Source organism: Morus notabilis, unplaced genomic scaffold (genome assembly GCF_000414095.1).
Source record: "Morus notabilis unplaced genomic scaffold, ASM41409v2 Scaffold109, whole genome shotgun sequence".
NCBI classification, from domain to species: domain Eukaryota; kingdom Viridiplantae; phylum Streptophyta; class Magnoliopsida; order Rosales; family Moraceae; genus Morus; species Morus notabilis.
In genome coordinates this window covers 7221-32590 of record NW_010363046.1, presented here as the reverse complement: position 1 = coordinate 32590, position 25370 = coordinate 7221, and the positions used below count along the sequence as shown (strand labels likewise).

Here is a 25370-nt window from a genome sequence, read left to right as displayed (position 1 = left end):
CCTTCCCATCCAGGCAACACATATATAAATTCCATATCTCGTGTGCATACTCCTAAGACATTTGTTGCAACAGCTCCATGTCGATTACGGTATTTAGGTCTCTCTGTCATAGGCACTCTCACCCTAATATAGGTTCCATCTAGTGCACCTAGGCAATTCTATAATATATAAAAGATATAATTACTAATTACACCATGGGTGCTACCCATTTTAAACATAACACAGAAATAGGTACGCACCTTAAACTATTTCCACCTATCATCAGTTGAGTTATCTGCAACTGGCTCAGGTCTAACGAATAACACTCCATGAAGTCGAATGATTAAATGCAATACATTGTGAAAGTACTTACTAACCGTTTGTCCAGATCTCATAAAATGGAAATTTATAACTCTATTTTTCTCATGGTGAGCAATGGTATGTAAAAACGTAGCCACTTGCTCATCTACTTGCAAATACTTAGACGCTTTCAACCCACCCCTAGTTTCTAGCAATGTGCACAAATTAGTGAAGGCATTTCTATTCATCCTTAATTGATCTCTGCATATGACATCACTTGCGTAAGCTAGTTGATAAACATATTGCCTATGAACAAACACGTCGAGCACATAAAGTTGTCTCTGTAGTTGTATTGGTTCTATATCCTCCATCACCACTATTTCCATCAATTCAAAGAACCATTGCACTACATGCATAATATTCAACCAATGTAAAAGCAAAGCCACTATCTTCCTCTTTCTCAGACTTTCACTTTTGACTAATCCTAAGCGAGCCATTATCCTACAATAAAACAACCAAAGCGAGCCATTTAAATGCACGCTCATGAGTTTAATTTAATAATAGCAATGAAGTGAACAATACATTGCTATAACAATTCCTATGGAAATGCCATCAACAAGGTATGAAGTCGACATCCATATGCGAGAGGCTTCTAAATTGTAGCACCAATTATCACATTGTAGCACCAACTAACAATATGGAAAAAAGTATGCATATAAAAACAAAAGAGAAAGCGTGAATATATAAAAGCAAGGAAAGAAAGACTACCTGGAGCTTCGTAAGCCTTCTGCGGATGGCCTCTTGGGATGGAGATCGAGAGGCAAGTATTTTTTCTCTTGATGAAAAGCCTAACCACCTTTCTGCAAAACCAATATTCAAAAATACACAAAACTGATATTCTGCAAAATAATCAATCCAAATTCAACCCAAAAAGACAATAACAAAATCACATTGCTGTTTTCCGAGTGGAAAGCCATCACAAATAACATGTATCACACCTCATTACAAAATTTTGAGTGATGAGGACCTTGGAGTTTTGGGGATTATGGTTTGCTAAGTAAATATGTAAAAGGCAGAAACATGTTTCAAAGCACATTTATTTTCCAAGTTTTCCTCCCTATTTTCAGTTCCCATCCTTTATGCAGTGGGATTTGGGATTTCTTTCAAAAAATCAAAACAAACCCAGAACAAAGATCTCCAAGAACCACGAAGGAAGAAAAGGGAAGATTGTACCTGCGGTCGTTTCTCATCGTCGGCGTCAACAGTCGATCGACTTTCCGTCCGTCAAGTGTCTGCGCTGGCCTCAGTTGGAGTCGTGGTCGAGGGGAGATGCGGCGAGAGGAGATGCGGCTAGGGCTCCTTTTCTTTTGATCGGGGACGAGGGGAGACGAGGGCCAAATTGGGTGAAAAAAATAAATTGGCGGAATGGAAAGGCCATTCAAGCCACCCCCCGCCTGAATGAAGATTCACTCAAATTGAGTGAATCAGCTTTCCCACGAAAAGCAATTCCGTGCCAAAATAAACCAACCAAACAATGGAATTATCAGAATTGTGATTCCTTTTCATTCCATTCCTTCCAACCAAACATGCCCCGAGTGGTTTCCCTAAATTTTGCTCAATGCTTGGTCGATTTGATACTGAAATGATAAATATAGACTTCATAATAGGTACCAACACATATGTACGATTATTTTTACAGTACAATACTAGGGTATCATTTATTTCACAATTCAAATTAAGAATTTAAGTTGTATATATGAGAAAAAATATTATAATAAAAAAATTAAATTTAAATTTATATGAAAAAAATATTATTATAATAGGACTTGAGTAATAACAAAGTCAAAACTTTTTTTTTTTTTTGATAGAGATACAAATTACAAAACGTTTTTTTTTTTTTTTTTATAAATTACAAATTACAAAAGTTACAAATTAAAGGACGATAATAGAATTTTAGCAATAAAAACAAAACAAAATGCAAAAACCCAGAAGGAAACCAATCCAACCCACAGAAGGATCCGGAATTTTTTGGGCATACGGGACTTAGCTGTCGAGAATCCACGTAAATACCAAAGCAAAGGGAAGCAAAGTCCAACAAAGCTTAGCTCTAAATTGTTCAATTTTTCAATTCAACCAAAAGCAAAAAGTGTAGACACCAGACCCACCCCAGAATCCAAGCACATCCATTTCTTTCCAATTCTGGCACATAAATATAAAAATAAAAAATCATTCGAACACAAACAAATCAGGCCGTAATAATACAGTACACAAACGATCGTATACCACCGCTTCCTCGAGTTTCTAGAGAGAGAAAAAAAAGAAGAGAGAGAGAGAGAGAGAGAGAGAGGAAATCGTTATTTATCCAATTTTCGCCGACAAAGATGCCGACAATCCAATCCGACGTTCGCTGTGTATTTCTTCTCGCGTCTTCGTCGTCCGCCATTCGGTCTCTGAGCACAAACTCCATGTTTTCACGCGCCGCCGCGGTGCGCCGTGTTCTGTCGCCGTCGTTTAGGCTGAGAGCTTTCTCCACCGACGCCGTCAAGATTCCGGAGAAGCCGTCGGTTTGCACCGCCGACGAGCTCCATTACGTCTCCGTCCCCAACTCCGATTGGAAGCTCGCTCTCTGGCGCTACCACCCTCCGCCCAAGGTAATCGATTCGTGCTTCGATTTTCGAATTTTTGGCTAATTAATTTTTTTTTTTTTTTTTTTTTTTTTTTTTTTTTTTTTTTTCCTTTTAATGTGAAATTTGGTGATCTGATTTTGATTGGAAAATGCAAATGGATGTACAGGCGCCACAGAGGAATCACCCGCTGTTGCTGTTGTCCGGAGTTGGGACTAATGCCATTGGATATGATCTTTCTCCAGAGGTGAATTATTCTCACAAGCTTAATTGATTGTACTGTGATTTTCTTGATTTTGTTGCACTACAAAAATATTCATTTGTTGAATGTGAAAAATGGAATTTCATTCAGTTATGGAGAAAAATATGCTTTGTTTTTTGGTTTTTGTTTTTTCCATTTTAATGCTTGGTTTATTTATCTATGTTTGGGTGCAAAATTATAAACGTCATAACAGCCATGAGTTTGAAAATGCCTTGCATTTACAAGAAATGAGTAGAACTCTTAGGAAAGAGAGAGTAGAACAACTGTTAATGGTTATACAAAGCAAATCCAATTTCCCTGTTTCGTTAATTAGTGCAAGTCATACTTGTTGGTGAAAAGTTGTTCGTTTCTAATTGGCAGCAACACAAGCAACATGATAGCTATGTTCAAACAAGGTAAGAGCAGTTTCTAGAAGGAACTTAAATGGTTTTTATTGGGTGTTTGAATTAGGCAAGAAGTGTCCTTTTCTAGTTGACCCACTGATGCAAAATTTAGTTTTAAGAGTGTAGAGCTTTTGGGATTTTTCATAATGTTTGATCATGTAAACTCGAAGCGTCAACCCTCTTCAAATATGACATCGTACGATAAACTTTTTAGTCCATTTTATTTTCTGAAATCATACCAAGGCTTTTGTCAATCTTATAGAGTACGCTGCTCCATAACATGTATTCTTACTGTATACTGTATTAATAGATCACTAAAAGTAAGTTATCCAAATTGGTGTAACAGAGGATGGGGACAAACATTCAACATGATTAAGCATTAAAATATAGTCTATTGACACAATGAGTAGTACAAACTACAAAGTTCAAACTTGTATGTACTCTATGTATGAGTTATGTCCTGCCTATGATTGAGCCTGACAGAAAAAAGAAAAAGATGGTTGGATCCTGTTTTTCCTTCTGTACGGAATATGTTTGCATAGCTGTGTCATACATATGAAGAGTCATATTGACAAATGACAACTTCTTTGTGTATAAATCAGTTCCAAGGGTGTTTAATAATTTAATTTGTGTTTTTTCTGCTTCTTCCACCTTAAGAAAGTTTTTAGATATGGTTTAATCCCTAATATTCCATAATGTGCTGTTGAATACGAAAACGACATCCGAATCACCAAAAGCTATGCAAATTCAGAGAAACTGAGTCATAATCTTTACATTTGATATCTTGACGAGCAAATCTAATGTATGTTGTGTATCCTATTAATGCTTGTGGCATCTCTGCAGTGTTCATTTGCACGTTACATGTCTGGACAAGGATTTGACACATGGATACTGGAAGTTCGAGGTGCTGGCTTGAGTGTACATGGATCAAACACCAAAGAAATCAAGCAGTCCACCCATGCAAAATCTGAGCAGATGGAGGCTGTTTCGGAGACTGCAACTAAGAGAGCTTTTACCAAAGAAATTAAGCAGTCTGCTTATGCAAAATCTGAGCAGATGGAAGCTGTTTCGGAGACTGTGACTAAGGGAGCTTTCTCTTCGAAACATCAGTCAAATAATGTTTTCAATGGTTGGGCTTCTGAGAATTATACTGTCGAAGGAGAAGACACTGATATTTTGATTTCTGAAGAAGACATAAAAACTTTGGCGACAGTATGGGATGAATCAAAACTGGTTAATAGGGTGACAGAGACTTTTATGCGTTTGTCAGAAAGACTCTCTGGCTTTCTTAGTGATGGGCAATCCAAGATCATGTCTGCTAAGTTCTTTGATCAAATTTCAAAACTTTTGGTAGATTCTCAACTATCTGAGCGATTTAATGAGGTAAGGGAAAAAATTTTAAACTTGCTGGAAGCAAGGCAAAACTCTGGTATTGCTGGCCAAATCAATGAACTGAGTCAAAGGCTTGTAAATATCATTGAAGAGGGTCAGCGATCTGTCTCACCTCCACTATTTGATTTGCAAGAGCGTTTTTCTTCAACTCTGGAAGATTTTCAGAAACAACTTGACTTGATAGTGAAGTATGACTGGGACTTCGACAATTACCTTGAACAGGACGTTCCTGCTGTGGTGAGGTGACATTTTAACTTTCTGGGAGCTATCATTTCATTACTGATTTTGAGATTTGGTCTGTATTATTATCTCATAGAACATTCCTAGTATCTTTTCTCTACTTAGTGTTTTAAGTATTTTTTCTGCTATTATTGATGGTTAATGAATAACTTTTCGTGTTATCGATACAGATCGAATATATAAGGGCTGAAAGTAACCCAAAGGATGGTAAATTGCTTGCAATTGGACACTCTATGGGCGGCATCTTACTCTGTGCATTGTTATCACGATGTGGTAAGGTTCCTTACCTTGTATTGGTTCTTTTTGCTTTCCTCAGTGATGGAATGACTCTTCCGACGGGTCTACCTTATAGTATCTTGGTCCTGTGGGTTAGTTTTTAGTTTTCATTTTTTATGTTAATCAAGATGTTAGATAAGGAAAAAAAGAGGACCCAAAGACCAAAAAGGATAGCCAACCATGGTTTTTAAGGGAATGAGCAAAAGATGAGACCATCTATCCTTGTATGTTAAATTTTTGCTGTGCGCTGATGGATTTTTGAAATTATTGATTGATGGTATAGCGCAAATGGCAGCTCTCCATGCAGTGTTTCAAGTTTGGTTCTTACTGTGCAGAAAATGTTATTTACTTTTCTTGGGATAACATATGCAACGGATGCATCTATTTATTTTACATTCTCAGGTTTTGAAGGCAGGGATCCCAGATTGGCAGCTGTTGTTACTCTGGCATCATCTCTTGACTACACATCTTCGAAATCAATGCTCAAGCTACTCTTGCCCCTTGTAAGTGGGTTAATTTGCTCGCATCGTGAACTCAATGTTGACTAACTGCTTAATCGTAGTGCTGGTTGGCTATGCAGTGAAACTAATATCCAAGAACTTGTCATGCAGGCTGATCCTGCGCAGGCTCTCAGTGTCCCTGTTGTTCCTTTAGGGGCAATGTTGGCTGCTGCTTATCCTCTTTCATCCCGCCCTCCTTATGTCTTGGCATGGCTTAATCATCTGATTTCAGCAGAAAACATGATGAATCCAGAACTATTAAAGAAGCTTGTCTTAAACAATTTTTGTAAGTACCTTTGCTGATGGCATATGTAAGAATAGATTGCTGCTGTGTTTCTTGTTGTGAAAAATCGTAACGCAAGTATACGCTATTGCAATCAAGTAATATAATAGTGAATAAGAATATCGTCCCACGAGGATTGTGATAAGCCCTTACTCAGGCAAGTGTACATTAGGAGGAATAAAGGCTTAGGAAGGGGCGGGGTTTGATCGGGATGAAGTTGTTTTTAGCTTATAGTGGGAACTTGTAGTATTAGTAGTTTACTTACTTAGAAAGCTGGAGAGGGGGGAATGTAGGAGGAATGTATAAAAGGGGAGGGGTGAGGAATAGAAAGGGGTGATCGGGAAAATAATCAGGGAATTAGACAAGTCTTGGAACCATTCCAAGTAAGGGGAGGAAGCAAACCCTCGAAGATCTGTGTACCAGTGTATAGCATTTGTTGATTAATAAAATCCTTACATTGATTCTTTCTTTGATTCTTTCGATTCTTCAATTCGCTCTTCTATAGATCTTGTTCCAAACATCAAAGACCCTATCATTTGGTATCAGAGCAAAAATTTTTTCCTGGGTGATAATGGCGGCCAGGAAAACCGAGGAGAAGTTCGACGCGATGGAGAAGGAGATCCAGCAAGTTAGGGCTTCGGTGGAAAAGGAAATTGGTGAGGTAAGGGCCGAAATCAACCATAATGTGGCGGAAGTGAACTAGAATGTGTCGGATCTGCGCCGACTGGTGGAGGAGCAGACGCATCTGCTAACCGCGGTGGCGACGGCGATTCCGCTGGCGGAGGGGAGGGTTCACGGTCGGGAGCTGCGAGGGTTTGGGAAGATGAAGTTGGGTTGGCCCAAGGTGCAAACCGCGAAATCACGGGTCGAACGGAGGAGGACGGAGAAATCGCGTGTGTTAGGGCTCGGGATGCGAACGGAATCCGTCCCGATTTCAACCGCGACGGCCGTAATGGCCGCCCTAGGGATGGCGAGACTGGCGACGGAGAACGAAGTCTCCGTGAAGGGCGGCGCGGCGATTACCGAGTCGGAGGAATTACCGAGGATGCTCGGGACTGGCGCGAAGGCCGAGATGGTGAAGGGGGAGGAGGAAATCGCACGGGAAATGGAGGACCTAGGCTGAGGATGGATGGTCGATATGAGGGAGGCCGATTCGGAAATGGTGGCAGAGACAGTAGGCCACGTTGGGAAGAAAACGAGGCTGGTGACTCTCTGGATTTTCTGGGTAACTATGGGGAGCTGTGAGGAGGTGAGGAATTTTCACCGGTTCGGCAGAAACAGTTGGATTGTCCACTATTCAGTGGGATAGATCCGGATGGCTGGTTGTTTAGGATGAACCAATATTTCTCCATCAACAGGTTTTCTGAGAAAGAGAAGTTAATTACGGCGGGAATTGCTTTGGAAGGAGATGCATTATCGTGGTTCCAATGGCAGAATCAACGGCGACCTTTCATCACTTGGATCGACTTCAAGGTGGCTCTTTTACAACGTTTCCGTTCGTCACAGGAAGGGAATTTGTGTGAGCGTTTTTTAGCGCTTAAGCAAACGGGAATGGTGGCCGAGTATCGACGGAATTTCGAGGTATCGGTTGCCCCTTTACAAGAGGTACCGGAGGAAATTCTTGAAGGCATTTTTGTGAATGGATTGAGGGCTGACATCCGGGCTGAATTGCGTTTACTTAAGCCAGAGGGGCTCTCTGAAATCATGGACATGGCGCAGAGGATTGAAGAGAAAAATCTGTTGCTGCGAAGGGAGATGGGAGGGCCTCGGGTTTAGCGTCCCCCAGCGGCGGGGTTCACAACCAATCCATGTGTGGGAGCCACGGCAAACCAGCCCCAAAGCAATCCGAATCAGCCCCAAGGCAACCCTAACGTTGAGAGGCCGAGAAAGGATTTTCCGTTTCGGAAATTGTCCGATTCGGAGTGGCAAGAGAAGAGGAATAGGGGGCTTTGCTTTCGTTGTGACGAAAAGTTTTCGGTTGGGCATCGTTGTAAAAAAAAAAAAGAGTTGCGAATTATGTTAGTTAGCGATGAGGATGACTAGGAAAACCAGGAAATTGAGTTGGAAGAGACAAAGGGGGAGCCGGAAGAGTTGCTACGGACTGAGGTGATTGAGTTGTCATTGAATTCCGTAGTAAGGCTGACCACACCAAAGACCATGAAGATAAAGGGGGAGATTGGTCACCGTGAGGTAATTGTTTTAATCGATTCCGGCGCTACGCATAATTTTATTTCCCTTACATTGGTTTCCGATTTATCATTGCCCATAACTCCTACAACCGGTTTTGGTGTCCAAACGGGCACGGGAGAGTCGGTACAAGGGCAGGGATTATGTAAAGAAGTGGTGTTGACCATGCAAAACCTAACTATAATCGAGAACTTTTTGCCGCTGGAGTTGGGAGGAATAGATGTGATTTTAGGAATGCAATGGCTTGAGGCTTTGGGTAGTATGCATGTCAATTGGAAGACTCAAGTCATGAGATTCAAGGTGCATGGAGAAAGTGTAATATTGAAAGGGGATGCTAGTCTTACGAGGTTGTTAATCTCCCTTAAAGCCATGATGCGCACCATTCGTCATGAAGGCCAGGGAATTTACTTGGAGATGAGCCAATTGGGGGTGGAGCAAAACCTTGACATTGAAGAGGGAAGCAATGAGCAGCTCCGGTTGTTATTGCACAAACATGCGGCTGTTTTGGACATGCCAGCGGGGTCACCCCCACACAGGGTGAGGGATCATCGCATAATTCTTGAGGAAGGCACTGGGCCGATTAGTGTTCGACCCTACCGGTATCCACATTTTCAAAAAAATGAAATCGAAAAACTAGTAAAAGAGATGTTGGCGGCTGGAATCATACAACCAAGCACGAGTCCTTTCTCTAGCCCGGTCTTGTTGGTTAAGAAGAAGGATGGCAGTTGGAGGTTTTGTGTGGATTATCGGGCGCTAAACAAAGCCACGGTCCCAGATAAATTTCCAATTCCGGTGATCGAGGAGTTGCTAGACGAGTTGTGTGGTGCCACTATTTTCACCAAGTTGGATTTGAAATCGGGGTATCACCAAATTCGTATGTGTGACGCAGACGTACCAAAGACTGCTTTTCACACCCCCGAGGGGCACTATGAGTTTCTCGTTATGCTTTTCGGGTTGACAAATGCGCCGGCCACATTTCAATCCTTGATGAATGAGGTGTTAAAGCCATTCTTGCGTCACTTTGTGTTGGTCTTCTTTGATGATATCTTGATTTACAGCCGTTCTTGGGAGAACCATTTGGGGCATTTGGACAGGGTCCTTTCGGTCTTGCAAAACAATCAACTGTATATCAACCAAAAGAAATGTCTTTTCGCACAGGAACTGTTAGAATACTTGGGGCATATTGTCTCTAAGGAGGGAGTTTCAGCGGATGCCAGCAAGATACAAGCCATGTTAGATTGGCCAACTCCGCGATCCCTCAAGGAGTTACGGGGATTTTTGGGCCTTACAGGTTATTATCGCCGCTTTGTGGAAGGGTATGGACGCATTTCGTGGCCCTTGACGCAACAACTTAAGAAAGACGCTTTTAATTGGAATTCTGAGGCCGAGGATGCTTTTCAACGCATAAAAAAGGCTATGACTGAGATTCCCGTGCTGGCTTTGCCGGATTTCTCTCAACCCTTTGTGTTGGAGTCTGACGCTTCGGGGTTTGGCATAGGAGCGGTCTTGATGCAACAATAGCGTCCCATTGCTTATTTTAGCCAAGTTCTTTCGACCCGCGCTCGTGCCAAGTCGGTCTATGAGCGGGAATTGATGGCCATTGTGTTAGCCATTCAGAAATGGCGGCCCTATTTGTTGGGAAGACGCTTTGTGGTGCGCACTGATCATAAAAGTTTGAAATTTCTCTTGGAACAGCGTTTGGTGAGTGTGGAGCATCAAAGGTGGTTATGTAAATTACTTGCCTATGATTTTGAGATTCAATATAAGCCGGGAACGGAGAATAAGGTGGCAGATGCCCTTTCTAGGCAGCAGATGGGACTGGTTTTAATGGTCTTGACTACTCCGATGGTGCTTGATATTGAGGAGTTGCAGCGGCAGGTTGGATCGAACTCCGAGCTCAGCAAAATAGTGGCGGAGTTGATGGCTGGAAATCCTTCTTTGACGGGGTATTCCCTACATCAGGGGCATTTATTATACAAGTACAGGATGGTCGTTCCTCCACAATCTCCTCTTATTCCAACCTTGTTACGGGAATTTCATAGTAGTAAGATTGGCGGCCACTCGGGGGTTCTCAAGACTTACAAGCGGTTGGCCAGGGAGTTCTATTGGAGGGGAATGCGAAGGGATGTTGAATCTTTTGTGGCTGCCTGTGCCGTATGCCAGCAACACAAGTCTTCCACCTTGTCTCCGGCGGGTTTGCTACAGCCACTGCCCATTCCAAATCGTGTGTGGGATTACATTTCTATGGATTTCATTGAAGGTCTTCCCAAATCTGCCGGCTACAATTCAATTTTGGTTGTCGTTGACCATCTTAGCAAGTATGGTCACTTCATTGGCCTTAAACATCCGTTTTCGGCCAATATAGTGGCTGCTTCTTTTGTCCGCGACGTAGTGCGTCTTCATGGTTTTCCACAGAGTATAATTTCCGATCGTGACAAGCTCTTTATGAGCCATTTCTGGAAGGAACTTTTCCGGTTGCAGGGTACCACTTTATGTAGGAGTACGGCGTATCATCCACAAACGGATGGGCAAACTGAGGTTGTCAACCGCTATTTGGAGGCTTACCTGCGTTGCTTTGTTTCCTGCCACCCTCGGTTGTGGTTTACACACCTTCCGTGGGCAGAATATTGGTACAATATGAGCTTCCACGTTTCGGCCGCCATGACGCCTTTCAAGGCTCTCTATGGTCGAGATCCTCCGCGGTTGGTGCCTTATGAGGTCGGATCTACGGCTACATCAGAGTTGGAGCGGCAATTATGTGATCGCGATGCGCTTTTGGCTGAATTGAAGGACCATTTAGGCCGCACTCAACCGTCCATGAGGGACCACGCCAACAAGAAGCGTCGATCGGTGACTTTTGAGGTTGGAGACATGGTTTATTTGAAACTTCAGCCGTACCGTCATCGTGCACTAGCTCAGGTAGTAAATGAAAAGCTGGCGCCTCGCTATTATGGTCCGTTTCAGGTCCTTGCTCGTGTTGGTCCCGTGGCGTACAAGCTGCAACTTCCCGCTCATGCTCGGATTCACCCGGTCTTCCATGTTTCACGATTGAAGAAGGCTCTTGGTTCGGTGGATATTCCTCAATCTTTACCTTCCAATTTGTTGGAGGATTTGACGTTGCAGGTTGAACCGGATCAGGTTTTGGATACACGTTTCTCCCCTGTCACTGGTTCTTTGGAGGTTTTGATCAAATGGCGCCATCTTCCAGACTTTGAGTCTTCCTGGGAGTTGTTTAAGGATATGTAGCGCCAGTTTTCTGCCTTCCACCTTGAGGACAAGGTGACTTTTTTGAACGTGTAAATAAGCCCTTACTCAGGCAAGTGTACATTAGGAGGAATAAAGGCTTAGAAAGGGGCGGGGTCTGATCGGGGGGATGTAGGAGGAATGTATAAAAGGGGAAGGGTGAGGAATAGAAAGGAGTGATCGGGAAAATAATCAGGGAATTAGACAAGTCTTAGAACCATTTCAAGCAAGGGGAGGAAGCAGACCCTTAAAGATCTGCGTACTAGTGTATAGCATTTGTCGATTAATAAAATCCTTACATTGATTCTTTCTTTCATTCTTTTGATTCTTCAATTCGTTCTTCTATAGATCTTGTTCCAAACATCAAAGACCCTATCAGATTGTTGTTTACTAATTACCGAAATTATATTAACTCCAATTTTAATTGAATAATCGAAAAGAGATTTTATAAAATTAAATAAAGTAAAAACTAAAACAATTAAAGAAATAAAACAATGCCAATTAGTGGAATAAAATTCAATAGATTAAAACTCTAGGGTTTCCGATTTCACCAAAATTAATCCTATTTAAATTCTCATAATTCAAGAAAATTAACATTCAATCCTATACTGATAGTAATTTCTCTAAAGCAATTCTTATTCTTTCTCAAGCAACAATAATTTTAATCCAACAAGCAAACTCTACATCTCTATCAGACTTATAAACCTGTTGAAAATCATTAAGTGCAAGAAATTCAAAAGAACTGCACAAGCATCATTGATATCTCTATCCTATGAACAACTCATAGTATTTCAATTAAGAGCTTATTTAATTATCACCTCTCGGTCTCAAATCAAATACAAAATCATGTAATAGTTGGCCAAACAATTACAAGCATTAAGAATAAATTGAAATACTCAGCATATATGGATTAAACATCGATTATTTAAAAATAAGATTGAGAATCTGAACATTCATAATCCGGCTACATCGTAGCCCTAGAAAAAGGAATTAGTTCATCTCTAAACAAAATAAATTCTTAAACAAAGTCTTAATCATTGGAAAGGAAAGAAAAGAACTAGTTTGGAGTTGAATTGAAGCGTCTCCGTCTCCAGATTTGATCCGTTCTTCTTCTCCGTACCTAATTTTCCTTTTCTTCTCTTGAATCTTCTCTCAAAAGTCAGCCGTCACTCTCCAGTCCAAAAAGTCCCCTTTAATTGCCCTAGAATCATCTATTTATAGGTTTTGAAGCATTTGGGTCAAAACGGGTAAGTTCTCTCACGATTTGCCTTTAAAATGCGTCTTTTCTCGCGTCGTAGCGCCGCGGCGTTGAGCTCCTAGCGCTGCAGCATTGGCTGTGCAAAATTAGCCCAGTTTTTAGGGCACTACGGCGCTGTAATGGGTGCCAAAACGTTGGTCATTCTGCCCACTGTATTGGTTCCGTAAAATTCAGCGTCAAAACGCTATAAATTGGCGCCTAAGCGCTATGTTTGCTGTCTTTTTCAACCAAAAGTTGTCCAAAACCTTTCAAATCATAGACTTTCACCTAACCTTCAAATAAAGAACAAAAACATACATAAAAACTAACAAAAACCTCAAAAATCAACTAGATATTAAGTGTAAAACGATACTAAATGAGCGAGTAAAACTCACTCATTAAATACCCCCAAACTTAATATTTTGCTAGTCCTCGAGCAAAACAAAAATGAAAGAAAGAAAACTAAAAAGAAATGAAAACACGAATAATACGAAACATAAATAAATGAAACCTTGCTTGAGTATTGATCCGGTGTTGTTTCACAAAAAATGCCTCAGAGATCTCACATAAGTTACAGCTCAAGAAAGACTTTAAAATTTTTGAAAGTTTAGAATTTCAACTCGAATGTTAATCTCAACCCCACCTAAGACTCCTTATGTGTGTGTGTGAATTATCAATTACACATATCCAAATGCAACTTAGATGAGTTTATGCAATTAAGTGAATCAAGGTAGATCTATGATTTTTCGAACTCCATAGGCTTGCTTTTCTTATCACTCTCCACTAATGTCGGTCAACAAACCACCAAGGATCAATAGGACTTTATTAAGCTTGAATTGAATGGCTAGGGATTAAGGTAGGATAAACGGATATCAATGAGGTTCTGAATTCCCTAAACTCATCAATTACTCTAGGATCATTTTGTAGAACTTCTAACTCAATAGCCCAATACATCTGCCATTTGCCATCAACATTCTTGTCTCCACTCTTTATTTATTTATTTTTTTTTCTTTCTTGTTTTTTTTTCTTTTTTTTCATTTTTTTTTGGGAATAATACGATAAATACAGAATTTCATTGGAGACATCAAACAAATTATAGAAAATATTAATACATCTCTCAATTCCAAACACAACTCAACGTGCATCCTAGAATAATTAACAAGCTCAAGGGAAATGGTGAATGATAGGATTTATTTAAAGGCTAAGCTAATAATGTAGATGACAAAGAAAAGTTTAATCAGGCTCAAAGAGGTGATTATGGATATTATTATAACAGGGTAAAATTAAATGGCTCAAACGATCCAAAAATGGCCTAAACACGAAATTCACATAAACTTTCTCTAAGTTCACAAAATGGCCAAGTGTTCTTAGTTATGTGCTCAACAATCCAAGAAAATCATAAGTAGAGCAAAACCAACAAACAAATCAAGCACACAAACAATCAAATTATTCATTGTCTCCGAGAAGCCATAGTTAAGTTCAATTGTTGTCTCATCATCGGCCAGGGCGAAACAAGCTGAATCAAAACTCAAGTTTTTTTTTTAATAAACTAAATAAAATAAGATAGTTAACTTTTCCAAACTTAAAACTCACATTGTCCTCAATGGAAAAGTAAAACAAGAGAGTGTAGAGGACTTCCCTGAGTAGTTGTCAGTCAGTGTCTTCATTGGGTGCAAGAGGAGGTGCGAAAGTTGCAAGGAATTTTTTTTTTTGGAGGCAGCGCCTTGTAGCGCCAAAGCACTACTTGCTCTGCTACTTTTGCCCAAAACACTCTATTTTGAGCGCCAAAGCGCTCAAATGGGCACCAAAACGCCACTACTGCTGCCAAATCTGTGCTTTCATGCCTGCTTGAGCTTCATTTCAATTGCAAATCCTTAGAGCAACCCCCAAACTTGTTTCTTAACCTATCAATCAATTTAAAACACAATAAGTAAACTAAAAATAAAATAAAAAATATCAAAATAATAATAAAAATAAATAAAAGATTTTAGAAGGTTCGGGTTGCCTCCTGAGAAGCGCTTGTTTTAACGTCATCAGCCCGACGTCTTGCTTCTTATGTGAGTTTAGGTGAATGTTGGTCTTCTTTTGATCAAAGCCACCATTAATATATGGCTTCAAACGTTGTTCGTTGACCTTGAACGTTCCCTTTGCATCATGAGTGACTTCAACTGCTCCATAGGTAAATATTCTCACCACGGTAAATGGCCCTGACCATCTGGACTTGAGCTTTCCCAGAAATAAATGCAGCCTTGAATTATAGAGCAGTACTTGTTGGCCCGGCTTGAACTCCTTTCTTGAGATGTGCTTGTCATGCCAAGCCGTAGTTCGCTCCTTGTAAATCTTGCCTTTCTCATATGCATTATTACGGAACGCATCCATCTTATTAAGTGTCTGTGGTTTCTCAACTGATGGAAGAGGGCGTGATGGGCCTCGTCCCAAAGCTTCAAAGTACCTCCGATTGTTAGGTCCGAAAGAATCCATCCAGTGCACAAACTCTATAGCTTCATGATCTTCTATTGCAATAGTTTCCGGATAAATTAGACAAGCTTCCAAAGGCTCTTGAGGTTGGCCAAGATGCTCAGTGATCAAGGTGTTAATTGTTTCAATTCGAAAACAACTATCACTCGCTTGCGGGTATTTGGGAGCATTAAATACATTAAAAATTACCTCCTCCTCTTGTACTCTTAGGCGAAGTTCACCCTTTTGCACATCAGTGAGAGCCCGACCGGTTGCCAAAAATGGTCTCTCAAGTATAATGGGGATTTCCTCGTCTTCTTCTATATCCAAGACAATAAAATCGGCCGGAAATATAAACTTATCAACTTTGACGAGTACATCTTCAATAATTCCTCTCGGATGTTTGATGGAGCGATCGGCCAATTGTAATGAGACCGTAGTTGGTCTTGCTTCTCCTAGCCTAAGTTTATTGAAAATTGACAAAGGCATTAAGTTAATGCTTGCACCTAAATCGCATAGTGCCTTTTCAAAAATAGAATTTCCAATAGAACAAGGGATGGTAAAACTCCCTGGATGTTTGAGCTTCTGAGGCAACTTCCTTTGCAAGATGGCATTGCACTCTTCAGTAAGTGCAACTATTTCATAATCCTCAAGTTTCCTCTTGTTTGACAGGATATCTTTCATAAACTTCACATAGCTCGGCATTTGTTCAAGAGCTTCGGCGAATGGGATGTTTATGTGCAATTTCTTAAAGATGTCCAGAAACTTTGAAAATTGTTTATCAAGCTTACTCTTCCGAAGGCGTTGAGGAAACGGGATCCTTCGTGATGGCTCCACCGGCAAAGGTTGTTGAGCTGTAGGAATTTCACCACTCTTCTTCAAAAATTGAGTATCTTTGGGTGACGAAGCATCTTCACTACTTTTGCTAGACTTCTTAGGCTCTGGGAGTGTATTTAATTCTTTCCCGCTTCTCAAAGTAATGGCCTTGCATTGCTCTATTGGATTCACCACCGTTGTACTTGGCAAATTACATTGTTGACGATCATTTAGAATGTTAGCTAATTGACTGATTTACACCTCCAAGCTTCTGATCTGAGCAGATTGATTCTGAAAATTTGTCCTGGTTTCATTCATAAATTGTGTGTGAGAAGTAGCCAATTGAGCCATTGCATCTTCCAGATTCACCTTCTCCTCTTGTGGTGGGTTACTCTGTTCGGGCTGCAACAGATTTTGAGTGTTTCTCCAAGACAAGTTTGAGTGATTACGCCATCCTTGATTAAACCTATTGGAGTAAGGATTGTTCTGTTGTCTATTAAAATTTCCCACATATTGAGCCTGCTCCATTTGTACCTGTGCATGAGGCCCATTACAAAATTCACAAACTGGAGATGATGCTTGGATGGCATTAGCTGTCAGATGATTATTTTGCAATTGTTTGGAAAGAGAAGCAATTTGGGCTGTGAGTTTAGTGATGGCATCTATCTCATGTACTCCGGCCGTCTTCTTTGGTATGCTTCTTTCAGTAGGCCACTGGTAATTATTGGTTGCCATATCTTCTAGCAACTCATATGCTTCATCTTCATTTTTTTTCATTAATGCTCCTCCTGCAGATGCATCGATTAGAGTTCTTGTAGTGCCACTCAACCCATTGTAGAAATTATGGACTTGCATCCATTTAGGAAGACCATGATGAAGACATCTTCTCAGTAACTTCTTGTATTTCTCTCATGCTTCATATAGAGTTTCACCTTCATATTGAGCAAAATTGTTGATCTCGATGCGCATTTTCGCTGTTTTAGTCGGTGGGAAAAACTTAGAAAGGAACTTCTGAACTAAGTCTTCCCAACTAGTGATCGAATTTGGCGGCAGTGAATTCAACCAACTTTTTGCTTTATCTCTCAAAGAGAAAGGAAACAACTGAAGGCGAAGAGTTTCATCATTAACTCCATTGTATTTGACAGTATCACAAATCTTCAGAAAATTTACGATGTGAGCATTAGGATCTTCATTCGGCAATCCATTAAATTGGATCGTTTGAATCATCTGCAACATCACCGGCTTCAATTCAAAATTGTTCGCCTGAATAGCAGGCCTCCTGATCACTGATTGAACACTGGTTGGTGGCAATGTATAATCTCGCAAAGCCATTGGTTGATTGACCACCGGTGGATTGTTCAGCGGTATGTTGTTGTTGTTGTTCTCATTTATTGCCCTTTCAGGATCAGCCATAGTTTCTTCCGACTGAATGACAGTTTCTCTCTTCTCTTTTCTATTTCTTCGACAAGTATGCTTAATTTCTGAATCAAGAGGAAGTACAATACTGCTCCCAAACTTTCACATGCACGTAGAGTAAATTCCTGTAGAGCACAAAACAATAACAAGAAAATAAATAACAAAATAAAATTCAAAGTAAAACTAAAGTTATTTGGTATCGATATTAGTAAAAACAAAACAATCCCCGGCAACGGCGGCAAAAACTTGTTATGAAAAATCGTAACGCAAGTATACGCTATCGCAATCAAGTAATATAATAGTGAATAAGAATATCGTCTCACGAGGATTGTTGTTTACTAATTACCGAAATTATATTAACTCCAATTTTAATTGAATAATCGAAAAGAGATTTTATAAAAAATAAAGTAAAAACTAAAACAATTAAATAAATAAAACAATGCCAATTAGTGGAATGAAATTCAATAGATTAAGACTCTAGGGTTTCCGATTTTACCAAAATTAATCATGTTCAAATTCTCATAATTCAAGAAAATTAACATTCAATCCTATACTGACAGTAATTTCTCTAAAGCAATTATTATTCTTTCTCAAGCAACAATAATTTTAATTTAACAAGCAAACTCTACATCTCTGTCAGATTTCTAAACCTGTTGAAAATCATTAAGTGCAAGAAATTCAAAAGAACTGTACAAGCATCATAGATATCTCTATCCTATAAACAACTTATGGTATTTCAATTAAGAGCTTATTTAATTATCACCTCTCAGTCTCAAATCAAATACAAAATCATGTAATAGTTGGCCAAACAATCATAAGCATTAAGAATAAATTGAAATACTCAGCATATATGAATTAAACATCAATTACTTAAAAATAAGATTGCGAATCTGAATATTCATAATCCGGCTACATCGTAGCCCTAGAAAAAGGAATTAGTTCATCTCTAAACAAAATAAACTCCTAAACAAAGTCTTAATCATTGAAAAGGAAAGAAAAGAACTAGTTTGAAGTTAAATTAAAGCGTCTCCGTCTCCGGATTTGAGCCGTTATTCTTCTCTATACCCAATTCTCCTTTTCTTCTCTTGAATCTTCTCCCAAAAGTCAGCCGTCACTCTCCAGTCCAAAAAGTCCCCTTTAATTGCCCTAGAATCATCTATTTATAGGTTTTGAAGCATTAGGGTCAAAACGGGTAAGTTCTCTCACGATTTGCCTTCAAAACGCGTCTTTTCTCGCGTCGTAGCGCCGCGGCGTTGAGCTCCTAGCGCTGCGGCGCTGGCTGTGCAAAATCAGCCCAGTTTTTAGGTGCTGCGGCGCTGTAATGGGCGCCAAAACACTGGTCATTCTGCCAACTGTATTGGTTTCGTAAAACTTAGCGCTAAAACGCTATAAATTTGCGCCTAAGTGCTATGTTTGTTGTCTTTTTCTACCAAAAGTTGTCCAAAACCTTCCAAATCATAGACTTTCACCTAACCTTCAAACAAAGAACAAAAACACACATAAAAACTAACAAAAACCTCAAAACCACCTAGATATTAAGTGTAAAACGATACTAAATGAGCGAGTAAAACTCACTCATCATTTCTCTAGAGTGTTTATTGGCCCAAAACAATAAGAATGCGTTTGGTTCAAGGATTCGTGCCATGGTTCGAATCATGGTTCGTGGCTCGCTACAGTATTTTCTCTCACAAAAAACATGCGTAAATCGAGAATGGTTCTGAATCCATCAACTAAATGTCCTTTAAAAAGTAGTAAGCATAAAAGAATTAAATATAATAAACATATTTCGAATGAGTGCACTGGTCCTATTATGTGCTTTATAGGTGGGAAGAACTGATGTGTATTCTTCTACTTCTTTTTTCATAATTATTTTTTTTCTTGTGAATCTATACACTAAAATTTCTCGGAAGGCTGCCAAGAACACATAAAAGAAGGTGAACTTTGTTAGTTTATGGAAAGTGTTGGTAGTGTTTGCACACGCAGAGACATGCAGAGTTTGGAAATTGTCCACTGTGAGAGTGAGAGTCACTTGCTTGTCTCTTAACTTTTTCACACTGGTACTTACTGATAGAAAAGCTATCCAATTACAATGATAGGTACAATACCAGCAAAGCTTATTCTGCAGCTAACAACAGCATTTAAAGAGGGTGGACTATGCAACAGGGATTGTACATTCTTTTACAGAGATCATCTCAATAAAACCAATGTCCCTGTGCTGGCAATAGCGGGAGACCTCGATCTAATATGCCCACCTGAAGCTGTAGAGGGTATATCTTATTGTGCTTTTATCTTTATACATGTAATATTTTCATGTAATACATGTGCTTGTTATCTCTTATCACAATTGACAATTTGACATGTACCAGAAACTGTGAAGTTGATTCCTGAGCACCTTGTTACCTATAAAGTATTTGGAAAACCCGGTGGGCCACACTATGCTCATTATGATTTGGTGGGAGGACGATTGGTATGAGACGATTCTTTCTGCTTTTAGCTTATAATGAACTAGCATAATGAGATGCACTTTATTTAACTTCGTCTTTTGCCATATTTGATAGTAATGACCTGAGCACACTTTCTAGGTGGTTATCTCGTTAACTTAGTGACCATTATAACTCCAAGTTTTAGAAATTCTTCTAACGTAGATAGGCGGTAGCCCTTTATGAAATTAAGGCATGAGTCGATGCCTGATAGTTGAACTTCATTTCATGTAAATGTGTGCATTTAGCATAATGTTTTCTGCTGATTATTTTATTCAACTTTCAGCTTGTTTCATGCATTACTTTTGATTTGTAGGCAGTGGAGCAGGTTTATCCCTGTATAGTCGAATTTCTTAGTCGCCATGACTCAACCTAATTCATTGATTCGCAAGACAAAACTTCATTGCCTACAGATCGTGACCACAGCAAACTTGATTTCTTAACTGGTACATAGCCCTCTGGACCCTTTAAAAAAAACGGCTGGCCATTCTAAAATGCTGAGCCGAAACTAAAATGTCAGAAAATTTTGCATATCAGAGTAAATCAGTGTTGAGGAAATATGGATACAGAGGGTAATGTCAGACAGACAAGGAAAGGATGACGCAATTTTTTTTTGTGATGTTATTGAAAGGGGTCATTTGTTACTTTCAAAAGTTAATGGCTTCATAGTTTGAACCTTTCCAATTTGAGGCATCTCAGTTTGGATCAATTTAATAGGTAGCATTTGATTAAAAAATGACCTAGTGCTTATTACCAAGATGGCTGAAATGTCGTTCTATGGAATTGTTAGCGCAAATTTATGTTCTTTATCCCAAAATTGGGACGGGGAGTGTTGCTTCTATTTCTGCTTGTCAATCGCCTGAAGTTCTAATTTGAAGTTCTAATTTGAAGTTCTAATTTTAGCCTAGTATGTTTAATGCATTACGAGAACGCTTATGCCTTTTTGGGTTATCATGTTGCTAGTTGGAAAGAACAGAGACGGGTATTTCCAATGGATTGTGGAATGGTACAAGACGGAAAGTCATGCCCGTGTGATTGTGGCTTTGGAATAATAATGAGTCCGTTTAGTTCGTTAATTTGAATTTTTAATTTGAGTTGAGATGTGACTTTATATGATAATTTTTTATTGTATTAAAAAAATTAAATGTGATTATTTCTGAGAATTTTTTACTGTAACAAAACTCAATTTAACCTCACCAACCTAGTAGGTCCTTGAGTGGTCTCTATCTACACCAATCAAAAGGCCATCACCGGATTTGGCCTCAGTGTTGCCTCGGCAACCTGAGCTCATGAGAATGTCGCCTCACTAGCCTCGTCAACCTAGTCGGTCCTTAATTGGTCTCTACCTACTGTGGTATGGTTGGCAGCAAACCAATCAATGAGAAATATCATCAATGATCAGACCCCCGGGTGATAAGAATAAATGAAGTTTGTATTGTGAGGGCTTTTTTCACCAAATATTTATCAAAATTCACGTTTTTCAAATAAAAAAGACACCGTTGCTATTTTTAAGTTTCAATCCAAAAAGAAAGTGATTCTTTCCTAACTGATCTTAAACTAAAAGAAAAAACTAGAAAATCGAGATCCATTGTTAAAACATTTGTGGCTGGAGAATTTAATTGTCTATATAATTCGAGTTCATCGCTTTTAGTCGAAATTTCCACCGTTGGTTTTGACGTTTGTAGATGGATTGTTGTTGATTTGGTCAATTCCAAAGTGCGAGGAATGGAAATTGTCAGGTAGCTACCACAAAATTTTAAAAGACACGTTAACAAATTAAATGAAGGAAAAGGCAGGGTGGAATGGGATGTAGGGTTGTGGCCCAGATGGTTATTCAGATTGTTGTTCCACTAATGAGAAGGCAAACTGACATTCAGACATTCATCAGATCTAGAAGGCTTTTGCACCAAAAAGTAGAGGGATAAGAAATAAATGACATTGCTTAAGACCTCTTGGTCCAGTGGTATTGGGAGTTTGGATGGGGATTTGCGGGTTCAATTCCGGCTTAGTGTATAAAAAATAAATAAATAAATGACATTAAAAAAAAAGTAAATATATTGCTAGCTTTTGGTCACTCTCGCAATGAAACGTATATATCACTAAATTCTTTGGACGTTGTAGACATTATGAGCAATTTTCTTCATTAAAAAAAAACCCATGAAAATCATAAATCTTTGATTATACAAGGCAATATTTTGTTGTCCCCATGATTTGTTTTTGGAGTTTATAAGCTTCAAAACTTTCCCTCCAGATGGGTTGTAAAGCTCAACCGTGAAAATGTCGGTGTTGATAAAAAAAATTGAGGATCCGGATTTACGAAAATTCTAATTAATGGTGTTAATACTATAAGAATATAATTTGTTATGAAGCATGGTTATAATTTCAAAAACGTTAACCATGTTGGTAAATAACAACTTAATTCACTAAATTATTTAACAAAGGAAAAAAAAACACACTAAACATCTGATACAGCATGTGGTACAACTGAATTCCACCCCTTCTCAAAATATTTTTTTTAGTTTTAAATGTATTCTCATATGCACTAGCAATATTATTCAATATTTTGCGTGTTCAGGACTCATATGTGTTCAATTTTAATGTTTTAAATGATGTCTAACCAATCACATTATGTAATGTAATTTTAAATTTAAAATTTTTTTTTTTATGTTTTAATGTTTGATTCCATTAAATGACATAACATAATTTGCTTGGTTGGACCCCATTCAAGATACCAAAAATTAGATAGGTGATTTAAATCCAATCTATCATAAGTATATTTGTGAAAATATCGAAGTATATGTGTCTGGATGTTCGAGGAAAAAATGTGCAAGAAAAAATTATCCCAAAGAGATTGATCTTTCACGAGTAATCAGGGGAAATACATTTGTGGATGCTATCTTAGAAATATTTACTAAAGTTATCTTATTGTTACTTCTACATAAAGCTTGCTATTAGCCTATTTAGTTTACGTGTTTAAGTCAGTGGTTTTAATTCTTAATTAAAATTTTGTGAGAAAATAATTGACGGAAATTCTTTATTTAAATTTTTTGTGAGAGAAAAATACTGTAAAAGAATCAAAATTATAGATTCAAACGCGTAAAATAAACGGGCCCTATATGTTTGCTAAAACTGCCATTACTCCTAGATATGTGCACAAAATTAGTGCCAATATATCACCGCGCATGAGCTCCTACACATAGCTGTTCTAGTCATAGATTTATCTATCCATAATCTTTTTTGCAAAATTGCGTACAGATTTATGCGAGCTGTTGTAACTTGGATACAGTGGAAGTAGCTAGCTAGCTCACAACCCTTCTTATTATCGCTTTGTTATATGCCTTATTATTCTGGTCACCATTGGATTCTGATCTGAAAAGTCGGACATTTTGTAGCGATTCAGGGCTGCAGAATCTAAACCAACTCCTGCCAAGATCACCATGGCCATCCCTTGTTCTTGTGCGTATTGTTGCATACTTTGTGTACGTACTTGCCATGTTCCATGTAGCAGAAGAGGATAAGCAACATTGAATGATTAGTTGTGGGAGATGGCTTTCTATGTCTTCCATGTTAAATAACATGGCCCCACAAATTGTACTACCTCTCCTCAGGAGGAATTACATAAATAGATGTCTCAACTAATGCTTCTCTTCTATGCCCTCAATAGTACTATTACATTTGCCATTTGATCACTTAGTTGTGCTATAGTACTATTGTATTTGAAATATAGCTTTATGGATTCTAACTCTTCAAGCTTTCTTTTGAACCCTTCAACTGTCCAGTCAGTTTATTATCAAGCCAAGGAGGAACATGATGGTGTGATCGATCTCGGTCTTAGCCTGCGAACTTTGCAACCCGAAGTTTATCATCCGTCGGGACATTGTATGTTCCTTACTTATCATTTGTTCTTAATTTTTTCTTCTTTCTTTAATTGGTTAGTATTGTGGAGGGGATAAATAGATAGCCTTCTATGGAGGAAGAAGGGAACGCCCTGGCATTGACTAGTGCGCCTGACCCAGAACAGGAATGAAAATATTATTTGCTTCCGTTTCAAGCAACTGAAAAAATAAAGATAAAAGGAGAGGAAAAAAATGAAAAATATTACGGTATAAAGCTAATTCAACCATTGTGAAAGAGGTGAGAGGTTTAAATATTGAAGGGTTGATCTCATAGGAACTTAATTCGTCCTAATAACAATCGGTTTGTTAGCATAAAGCTTTTTGAGGGTTTTTAAGCGAAATTTATAGAAAAACGCTAAATTTGATTGTTAAAAACTTACCAAGTAAAACTTTGTGTAGATCATGTGTTGTAAAATGTGCACATAAATATGTGATTGGTTAAAAATTGACTGGCAATAACATAGCAATGCTAAAATTTTTAGATTTTTTTTTTTTTTGTAACATCATTTGCTGACCAATGTTTGTGCTTGAATGAATAGTGGTGAGCTTGGAGGGATATGATGACCTAATAGATTGGCCCCAATCTAACCTAAACTTGAAAAGTTCAAACATTATACAACAAAGAAACAATTTTCAAGAAGATTGTGAGGAAGATGGGGAGGGAATCCAAAGCAAAGAGAGGTGGGCCTATGTTAAGGTTAACATGGATGGTATTATTGTTGGAAGAAAAGTTTGTATACTTGATCATGGCAGTTACTCAAGTCTGGCACTTCAACTGGAAGACATGTTTGGTAAGTAGACATACCAACTCTATAATATATGCATCTCTAGAGGAGCTAGTTAGAATCTTTTGTTGTGTCATAATAATAGATCGTGAATTGAATTTTGTTGATTGTTTATGCAGGTAGACAATCCGTATCCGGGTTACGGTTGTTCCAATCCGGGTCCGAGTTCTCACTGTTCTACAAGGACAGATATGAAAATTGGAGAAGTGTTGGAGATGTCCCATGGAAGTATGTTCTTTATCTACTACTTTATGAAATACTGGAATGTCTGTTATTTTTGCTGGAACTTAAATATTGGTAAAGTACTAAAGTGGGTTTCCTATTATGTGAAAAATCAAGCCATATTGATCAAGGACTTTTCTTTGGTATGTGCACAGGGAATTTGTGGAATGTGTGAAACGGCTTAGGATTGCAAGAAAGAGTACTAGTGGATCAGCTCTTCTTTCCTAATAATTTTATTCTCCTCTTTTTTTTTTTTTTTTCTTTCCTGTTATTCTTCATAATTATTGGAGCATCTCTGACTTGAACTTGAACTACTAGAACTTAATATGACAGCTTTTGAAGAAATTGACATTTGAATTTCAATGGGCATCACTTTTCAACTTTTGAGAAGT

At 38.8% G+C, this 25370-nt stretch overlaps 2 protein-coding genes and 1 non-coding gene across 3 annotated transcripts; all 3 read left to right on the top strand.

Annotated features, from left to right (window-relative positions):
* Positions 1 to 2322: 2322 nt before the first annotated feature.
* On the top strand, positions 2323 to 21052 carry LOC21400329. Its single transcript, XM_024169093.1, has 9 exons — positions 2323 to 2930; positions 3073 to 3150; positions 4392 to 5177; positions 5351 to 5453; positions 5859 to 5959; positions 6068 to 6242; positions 19692 to 19862; positions 19962 to 20062; positions 20392 to 21052. Exons 1-9 carry the CDS (start codon positions 2661 to 2663, stop codon positions 20449 to 20451), a joined length of 1845 nt encoding a protein of 614 aa, XP_024024861.1. The 5' UTR covers positions 2323 to 2660; the 3' UTR covers positions 20452 to 21052.
* Positions 17045 to 17148, top strand: LOC112092583. The gene has a single exon (XR_002902654.1). It is a non-coding gene; the product is annotated as a small nucleolar RNA R71 (small nucleolar RNA).
* A 2718-nt stretch (positions 21053 to 23770) lies between the features above and the next one.
* Positions 23771 to 25289, top strand: LOC21400326 (auxin-responsive protein IAA32). Its single transcript, XM_010103391.2, has 4 exons — positions 23771 to 23954; positions 24511 to 24762; positions 24876 to 24984; positions 25134 to 25289. Exons 1-4 carry the CDS (start codon positions 23807 to 23809, stop codon positions 25204 to 25206), a joined length of 582 nt encoding a protein of 193 aa, XP_010101693.1. The 5' UTR covers positions 23771 to 23806; the 3' UTR covers positions 25207 to 25289.
* Positions 25290 to 25370: the final 81 nt, after the last annotated feature.